The following is an 8,883-nucleotide window of genomic DNA, read 5'->3' as shown; positions in this document are numbered from 1 at the left end:
CTCCACTACCCCCTCCCCTCCCCCTCCCTCCACTACCCACTCCCCTCTGCCACCTCCCAGCCCACCCACTCCTGCTCTCCAGCTGCAGGCCTGGGGGAGGGAGAGGAGTTCACACGCATCCTCCGTGGGGTCTGCTTGGAGGCGGGGAGCAGAGAGCACTGTGGGTCAGGTGTCTGCTCCTTAGCCGCCTCCTGGGCCACCTGCTCTGCACGTGTGGCTTTCGGCTGTGCTGTTGCCTGGAATCTTCTGGACCAGGCGGCAGTCTCAGAAGAGCCAGCTCAGGTGTCAGGGCAGATTGGGGGATGGGGTTACACACCCCGGACACAGGACACTCCTGGCTTATGAGCCGGCAGCTGCTTGCTGCTGGGGGAGGCCTCTGCCCAGCCCTGTCCCTGCGTGGAGAGGAGGTGCCTGGGGAGCGGATGGCAGGATCCTTCGGGGCTCGGAGCGTGGAGGCAGCCGGGCCTGCCCGTGCCCTCGCTGTGCGGATGAGACAGCCGACCTCTCCGCGCCTCAGGCTTCCCGTCAGGGAAACGGGCTCGTGACCACTTCTCGGGTTGTTGCTGGGAGGCACGTGGCTTGTGCCTGGCACAGGGTAAGCCGAGGGCCTGTCATTGCCCCCGTCGGGCACGCAGTTCTGCCTGGACTGTCCCGTGGGCGGGAGCCGTCAGAGCGGGACACGGCTTCTCTCAGAGCTTGTGAACAAAGGCGGACGCCGTGGCCTCCGGGAGGCCGTGCTGGCCGGGGACCTGTGAACACGGAGCAGGTGGCAAGGGAGCCGTCTGCGTGTGGCTTCGGGAATCAGAAGGCAGAGCCTGTGTGCGTCCGCCCAGGACCCCGGTACGGTGAGGCCTCCCGCCTGTCCTTGACGCTGGAGGGCGGCCCCCAAGGGGCCCACTGTGGGTGGCCGCCGCCTAGCACGGCCCGCAGCCCTGTGAATTGGGCCACAATGGGAGCTGTGTGTGAAAGGAGGTCAGCCTGCCTTGCTGGGGCGGGGGTCCAGAAGCTGCCCCGGCCCAGCCCCCAGCCCCACCAGCTCCGAGGTCTGCTGGTCTGATCAGAAAGGCCGCCTTCGCTCCCATGGGGCCGCTTTTCTTACAGAGGAAATGTCCGAGCAGGCCCAAGGTCAGGTCACAATAGACCGTAAATGAGTGAGGTGGCCTCCATGCCAGCCGGGGCAGTTACTGTTGTTCAGATGCAGAGGCGGGGAGCTTGGGGGCCTCTGAGATAAAGTGCCAGCACTGGCCCTGTCCCTGCCCAGGGACTGCTGGGGCCTTGCTTCTGTCTGAGTGCAAGTATTTCCTGTTGATTTGCAGGGTGGTAGGGCTCGTGTCCTGGCATGCAGCATCTTGAACCCCTGCTCTGCTGGGCACAGCTCCTTGGCCGGCTGTCGGGGGAAGGGCAGCATGGGCCCTGGCTAAGGAATTGTGGGAGACCTGGGAGCATCAGCTGGCCTGGAGAGGCGTCTGCATTTGTCAGGGCCCCATTGTGTCACTCACGGGCAGCTCTTCTCAGCCCACAAACACCGATGTCCCCAGCTCCGTGCTGGGTGGGTGGGTGAGGCTCATAAGACCTGTGCCCAGTAGAGAAATAAAACATCCACAAGTCAGCCCAGGGCCTGAGGTCGTTCCTGGGTGAGGGGGCAGGAGATGACAGTAAACGACAGGAAGTCTCCCTGGTGAGGGAGCAGTCACATCCAGGAAGCCTTCTCGGAAGAGAAGGCATTGAGCTGGGGAATGAGACAAGACTCCAGCAGGTGGCGATGGGAGGGGACCTTCATCAAGGATGCGATTGCTGCTTGCTCAGGACTCAAGTGACAGCAGCAGGTGTACTACAGGACCCCCCCCCCCCGCCACCTGAGAGGGGCCAGGTTGCCATCTGCATAGGTGGGAGGGGTGGGTGTGGGAGCTGAGTCGACTTGCCCGCACCCAGGAGGGAGTTTGTGTCATTTCTCCGGGCCCTGCCGCAGCAAGGTGGGGATGACTAGTGTCTGTTCGTGGAGTGTTGTGAGGGCTCAGGTCAGACAGCTCCTTCCAGAGGTGAGGCAGGCCAGAGCATGCCGCGGGCGCCCTGCCTGACCGCTTCCCTGGGCCCGGGGGCCTCGCCTTCTGGGGAGAGCTGAGTGCATGCAGATTGTAGACCGGAGGGGGGGCTTCTGCCTCCACAAGCTTTCGTCCTCGTCTCCCAGAGCCCTGAGAGCTCCGGGTGGCTTTGTGGATCAGGCGCCAGCTGCGCTCTGAGCTGCACGTGAGTTCAGAGGCGGGGTTCGCGTAGGTTGAGAGAACGCCTGTCCCCGCTGGTGTCCACGTCTGGCGGGAAGAACCGGTCCTGTCTGTGTTGCCCTTTGCCCCGCTGGGGTGGTGTTCCCCAAGAAGGCTGCCTGGTGGGCTTCTGACCTCTGCTTCCTCTGTTCCCTCCCAGGCCATCAGCATCAGCAAAGCCATCAACACCCAGGAGGTCCCTGTGAAGGAGAAGCATGCCCGTCGTATCCTTCGCTGCCCCCGGCGGGCCCTCTGCCCCTCTGGGTCCCTGGGAGAGGCAGGGCCGGGTGGGGAGGACGTGCACCTGCCCTGCATGGTCACTGCCTGTGGTTTGGGAGGGGGCAGCGTGGCGCTGCAGCTGACCGCTGGGGCTTTGTGAAGTCTGCCCTTCGACTAATGAGGTGTGTCCGGTGACCCTGGGCCAGCCTGGCTTGCCTCACTCGGCTCCTCTGAGACTCTGAGTTGTCGCGGGAATGCCATCTGTTTTCTTAGGCTATGGGTCCAGTTGAATTCAAGGGGCATGATCTTGCCTTTGTCTTGCCCTTGGCTGAAAACCGTAGCTCCTGGTGACCTGGGGCGGATGTGGAAGGATGGGGGGAAGGCATGCAGCAGCTGTGGGGTGAGTGTCTGGGTCACCGAGTGCCCCCCTGACTTTCCCCACACTTGAGTCTGCTTCCTGCACTTGGCCTTGACCCTAGTAGGCATCATTCTGGGCACTCATCACGAGAAAGGGGCCTTTACTTTCTGGTCCTATGCCATCGGTCTGCCACTTCCCAGCAGCTCCATCCTCAGCTGGAAGTTCTGCCATGTCCTCCACAAGGTCCTTCGAGATGGGCACCCCAATGTGAGTAGCCGCTGCCTGCTGGTCCTGAGGGGGCCAGGTCCCCTGTTCTAGCCACCGCATGCTTCTCAGGACAGGAGGAGGCCTGGGGAGCCTGGGCCCTTCATCTGCTGCCACCTGAGCAGGCCGGCACTCCAGGGGGCGGGAGAGCAGTGTCCCTTTGAAATGAAAGACTGTCCTGCCCATCCCGCTTAGCGGTGGGCCGGCCCGCCTCACCTGCTGGCCTCCACCCTGTCCCTCCCCGCTCACAGGGAGTAAACGAGTCGGGGCCCCTCCTGCAAGGCCTGGGGTTCTTCATCTTGCTCCCCTGTTCTCCCTGCGCCTCAGGTGCTGCACGACTGCCAGCGCTATTGGAGCAACATTCGGGAGGTTGGAGATCTGTGGGTAGGTGCGGGGCGAGCGCCCTGGCCCCTCGCAGGCGGCACCGTCCAGAGGCCAGCCTGGCCTTCGGGTTCCCTGGCACTCGCGGGGCCGAGCGAGGGCGGCACCCCGTTCTCTCCCAGCAGAAGTTAGAGCAGTGCTGTTTGGGGAGGCCGGGGGGCGGGGAAGGAGCCTCGTGAGTCGGGTCGCAGCCTTGCTTTATAAAGCCTGGTACAGGACGTTCCAAACGCGGAACTAGGGGGCCCCCCAGCTCCACAAGTCAGCAGCCCGTAAGTCTCTGTGGGTCGGGGAATGTGGTAAGACCCGAGTCCAGCCGTCGTGGTGGCGGCAAGAGCTGTGTGAGGGGTACCGACTCCCGGCGCCCCCACACCAGCCGCTTCGGGTTCTCGGGACTGGAAACCTGTATTTTCAGCCAGCTCCCCACGGAGGAGGCGGCTGGGAGGATGTGGACATGCGACTGTCAGAATGTGCCTCCCCGGCCGCCGCCAGCACTTTTAATAAAGTGTCCCAACCCAGAACTGGCCCGTGGCCCGGGACGAGGAGCTCTCACCACAAGAGTTTCCTTGGCGAGAATGACAAGGAGTCGATTTGAACAAGCAGGAGGGAGAGCCGCAGGCTGGAGGGGATTGGCGGAGGCCTCGGGAAGGGAGTCAGCCTTCTGGCGGGCGGAGCGGCGCCTGCTGCGGGAATAGTGCCTGGGTGGGTGGGTGGGTGGGTGGGGGGATGACACTCGGCTCGTCAGCTCAGCTTCCTGGCCCGCGCTGCAGCACGCCGGGTCCTGTGGGGTTCTCGGGACGCTCCCGGGCAGCGACCCTGACCCCGGCCCCTCCCTCCGCAGGGCCACCTGCACGACCGGTACGGGCAGCTGGTGAGCGTTTACACCAAGCTCTTGCTGACCAAGGTCTCCTTCCACCTCAAGGTAGTCAGTCTCCTTGGTGGGGCGTCGTGGGGCTGGGGAGATCCTGGGCTCATCCGTCCACTCCCATAGAGGAGGGTGGGTTCTGTCCTGCCCTGACCTTGACCCAAGGTGAAGGGAGGGATGCCGGGTCGCCATGGAGGTCGGCACCTGAGGCATCCCCAGGGACGCAGGCGCGGGGCTCGGCCTGGCCTTTGGCTCCGCCCTGCTGGACGTCGCGTCCTCTCTCCCCGGTCTCCGGGCACTGGCACCCTGCCTCGGCCGGTACCCAGGGCAGACGGCAGCTCCACAGTCTGGGGGCTTCTCCGGCCTCGTCTCCTCCCTTAAAAGCTAGACCTGGTTCTGGGCCAGAGCCAACATGGGCTGCAGTTGAGTGGGGGTGTCCTCTCCACAGCACCCCCAGTTTCCCGCGGGCCTAGAGGTGACAGACGAGGTGCTGGAGAAGGCAGCTGGGACTGACGTCAACAACATGTGAGGCCCTCGGGGCGGGGGAGTGGCCCGGCCCGTCTCCCTTCTCCCCCCTCAGTTGCCCTGTTGGTCCCTCGTCTTCCGTGCCCGGGTTCCCGAATGTGGGGGGCTCTGGGGCTGAAGGCGATGTTCCCGGGAGACGAGACGAAAGCTGAAGGGGGTTTGCTTGGGATCAGGCACTTTGAGCTGCAGGACTGTCGTCCTGTGCAGCGGCGTGTTGGTAAACGGTTCCCTCCTCCCCCCGGGGGTCTGGCTGGGGTGCGCCCCACCACTGTGGCTCAGCCTTCTGTCCCTGTTCCCGCCGTAGCTTCCAGCTCACCGTGGAGATGTTCGATTACATGGACTGTGAGCTGAAGCTCTCTGAGTCAGGTGAGGTGCCCGGGTGTCATTCCCCAGGGCGTGGGGTTGGTACCTGCTGCCTGTTCGCCTAACTTCCCTGCTCGAAGGCACCTGCCCCGGGGGTCCATGCCCCCACCAGAAATAGGTATGGGGGCCTCCAGGTGCCCCCGAAACACGGGAGAGAGGATGGCAGGCCCCTGCTGGGAACAGTCTCTGCCGTTCCTTCCCCTAAGTGAATCCACCTTTCCTGCCAAGGCGGGAAGTTGGGGGACACCAGGAGATGCCTCTTCAGGGTCCCGGCCCAGGCTCCCCCGGGAAGGGCAGCTTTGGATCCTCTTGCCCGTTTTCTGCTGTAAAAGGCCCCTGAGTCATGTGGGACCTCCCAGCCCGGGAACCGGCAGCCCCCGGCCGGGACACGCAGCGCTCCCCCTCCCGGGCTGCAGAGGTGATTGTTTTGGGTGGCAGCTTCAGAATAACTTGTGGGTGACTCACACTTTTCATGGGAGGTTGAGAAGCAAATGCCTTTTTAAGGGAAAATTAGGAGTGAGAAGGAAGTGGATCTGGGCAGCCTCCTGGCTTTCCCGGGCCTGGACTCTGAGGCTGGGCAGTCCAGTGGGCAGCCTGGGGACACCCGCCCCGGACCTGACCAGGGAGCAGCGGGCAGGTGCCCAGGGGTGTGGCTGCCAGCCTGTCTATACCAGGCAGGAGCTGAGTCCTACAGTGTCCTCCCCTGTGCTGCTTTGTGGGGTGGGGGCCGAGTGTGGGCGGGCAGTGGTCCCCATGAGGGAAGGTGGAGAAGGCCCAGGGGCGGTGCCCCAGCTCCGAGACACTGACGTCTTAACGAAGCACAGAGGAGGGGCCCATGGGTGGCCGTGCGGTTTCCCTGCTGTGTGGAGGCTCCTGCCTCTCCGTTTGTAGCAGCCAAAGATGGGGGAATGTCTTGAGCGCCCCTCAGTGGAGAAATGGCTGTCTCAAAAAAAACCAAAATAGTACTTCATGTGCATTTTGATTTTTTACAAGGAAAATGTGCTTGACACAATGCGTAATTAAAATTAAGTTTGAAGAAGATGAGGGACGGCCCTTAGTTCTTCCTTTGCCACCCCTTCCGTCCCGGGCATTCTTGGGTTCCCGTGGAGGTTCGCAAATGGGCCCAGCCGGGCGAGGCGAGGGGAGGACCCGGAGCTGGGGGCCCGCCGTTCCGGACCAGTGTCCCGTGCGGGTGCCCCGGCGGCTCTGCCGGCCCAGCGTGCTGCCTGCCCATCGCCGCCGTTCCCTGCACAGACGAGAGGCCCGCTGGGGGAGGCAGCCCCGTGTGTCCCGTTCCCTCCTCCTCGGTTGCTCTGACAGAGGCTTGACCGTTAGGGGCAGGGTGATCGACCCTGGGTCCAGTGAGGTTTGAGGTCGCCTGGGTTTGCAGAGCCCAGTCCTGACTCTCGACCCTGCTACTGCCACCACTTGTCCCAGAACCGCCCCGTGAGGCTCTCGGGAAACGCTGGGCCAGCGGGCGGGGTTACTTTGCCTGACTTTGCTGTCACTCTAGCTCGAGGGGGCACTGGGCCTCGGTCGGGGCAGCCACAGCACATGGGGCCCCCATCCACGGAGCGTGCTGGTGTTCGAGGACCTGGGGTCGAGCCCCACTGCATGGCTGGGGTGGTGAAGCAGGCCACCCATGCTGTCACCCCAGGGTGCTGTGATGACGCCGTGAGGTGATGGCCTGGGGCCTGCGCTCAGCAGTGTTCCACACTCAGGCTGCCACCAGGGCCGGCTCAGCGCCTGCGTCTCCTGGCCCTCCACGCTCCTAACCCTCCTCCTGCCTCTCTCCTGTGCAGTTTTCCGGCAGCTCAACACAGCCATCGCTGTGTCCCAGATGTCTTCAGGCCAGTGTCGCCTGGCGCCCCTAATCCAGGTCATCCAGGACTGCAGCCACCTCTACCACTACACGGTCAAGCTCATGTTCAAGCTGCACTCCTGTGAGTCCCCAGCCCTCCCACCGCCGGCCACCCCCACCCCCTGCCCCAAGGTCCCTCTAGAGCCCCAGCGGGCTGTGTTTATGCAGCTTTTATTGACCAGCATGTACTGTAACATCAAGAAATTAGTTGGAAGTAACCATGATAAGCTCATTACCCATTACCATAAATAACATCCTCGTTACGAAGTCAGTTTTCTAGAACAAAGACTCAGGGAGAAGAGGGCTGTAGTTGTACGTGTTTGCCGATCTCTCGAAGGCCCGGCCTGGGAGCGGGGCCGCCCGCTGCCTCTGCACCCAGCCTGATGCTGTGTCTCATGCCACGCGCACTGGCCGGGACCCGTGCGAAAGGGCACTGTGTCTCCGGAGTGTTCAGGAAGGGTCTCGTCCCAGGCCCCACTTTGAGACCCGCTGGCCTAGGGCATACGAGCTGTCGAATGTTAGTGCAGGGCAAACTCGGGTCTAACGTGACTTTACAGTGCGCCCCAGGCCAGGCCCCGTGGGTTTGCTGTGGTCAGGGGACCGCCTGTCCCGCTCACGGTTCCTTCCCTTGCTCAGCACACCCCCAGCGGGGACCCGGCCAGGTGGCAGCGATCTCTGACCTGTGACAGTTTCTAGAAGGTGGAGGAGTGGGAGGGGACGGGAGGGAGAGAATGTGAAGTCCCCATAGCCACCGAGCAGAGAGCAGAGGGGATGCGCGTTAAGCCTGTGCTGCCCCCAGGTCTCCCGGCGGACACCCTGCAAGGCCACAGGGACCGGTTCCACGAGCAGTTTCACAGGTACCAGTGGGGCGGGGCTGCCCGGAGGGGCCTGGCTCCGTGGGCCTGGCTCCCTCGTGACGTCCTGCACTTGTCCCCACAGCCTCAGGAACTTCTTCCGCCGAGCCTCGGATATGCTCTACTTCAAGCGGCTCATCCAGATCCCCCGACTGCCCGAGGTACCGGCCAGGCCGCAGCCCCGGTTCCCCCTCTGGCCCCCGTGCCCTTCGACGCCCCCAGCTGCCTAGCAGGTCCCCAGGTGGACTCTGAGGGCGGCAGAGGGAAGACTCCTTGGGGGGCCGCTGAGCAGCTCCCACTGTGGCCTCCACAGGGGCCTCCCAATTTCCTGCGGGCCTCAGCGCTGGCCGAGCACATCAAGCCGGTGGTGGTGATCCCTGAGGAGACCGCCGAGGACGAGGAGCCGGAAAACCTCATCGAGATCGGCACGGGCCCCCCCGCCGGGGAGCCAACGGTGAGCGGCCCCTCTCCCTGGCAGGGCTGGCTGGACTCCCTCCCTCCCCTGGCCTGGAGCGGGGGTCATCATGTTTCACTGTGGCAGGTGGTGGCCGACCTCTTTGAACAGACGTTTGGACCCCCCAACGGCTCCATGAAGGACGACAGGTGAGGGCCCAGGGTGCCAACCGTGGAGCGGGGCTGGGAATGGCCTTCGCGGAGCTGTGGTCGGGTGGGGGACACGAACACGAGGCACCCAAGTCCCAGAGGCTGCCGATGAGCCCGTCGGTTCCTGCGCTGGGTCCTCTGATTTTCCTGGTTGGCTGAACTCGAGTGCCAGGACTGTGCGGGCCTCAGAAAGCCCTGCCTGACCTCTGTCCCCAGGGACCTACAGATCGAGACCTTGAAGAGAGAGGTGGAGACGCTGCGTGCTGAGCTGGAGAAGATCAAGCTGGAGGTGAGGGGCTGCGGGCGGGGGGTGGGCCGCAGGCGGCGGGGGG

At 64.0% G+C, this 8,883-nt stretch overlaps 1 protein-coding gene across 2 annotated transcripts in view; it reads left to right on the top strand.

Annotated features, from left to right (window-relative positions):
• Positions 1-8,883, top strand: part of HIP1R (huntingtin interacting protein 1 related) — a 20,864-nt gene that overhangs the window by 4,848 nt on the left and 7,133 nt on the right. For both annotated transcript variants that reach the window (XM_025045516.1, XM_015587940.2), the window contains exons 2-13: positions 2,422-2,485; positions 2,963-3,105; positions 3,430-3,486; positions 4,322-4,402; positions 4,794-4,870; positions 5,175-5,236; positions 7,036-7,176; positions 7,894-7,951; positions 8,034-8,109; positions 8,262-8,402; positions 8,490-8,551; positions 8,768-8,840. In XM_025045516.1, the coding sequence (XP_024901284.1) occupies positions 2,422-2,485; positions 2,963-3,105; positions 3,430-3,486; positions 4,322-4,402; positions 4,794-4,870; positions 5,175-5,236; positions 7,036-7,176; positions 7,894-7,951; positions 8,034-8,109; positions 8,262-8,402; positions 8,490-8,551; positions 8,768-8,840 (1,035 nt within the window). The remainder of the gene's footprint in view (positions 1-2,421; positions 2,486-2,962; positions 3,106-3,429; positions 3,487-4,321; positions 4,403-4,793; positions 4,871-5,174; positions 5,237-7,035; positions 7,177-7,893; positions 7,952-8,033; positions 8,110-8,261; positions 8,403-8,489; positions 8,552-8,767; positions 8,841-8,883) is intronic.

Source organism: Pteropus alecto, unplaced genomic scaffold, assembly GCF_000325575.1.
Source record: "Pteropus alecto unplaced genomic scaffold, ASM32557v1 scaffold213, whole genome shotgun sequence".
Classification (NCBI taxonomy): Eukaryota; Metazoa; Chordata; class Mammalia; order Chiroptera; family Pteropodidae; genus Pteropus; species Pteropus alecto.
The sequence above is the reverse complement of the archived record's forward strand: the minus strand, read 5'-3'. Positions and strand labels throughout refer to the sequence as shown.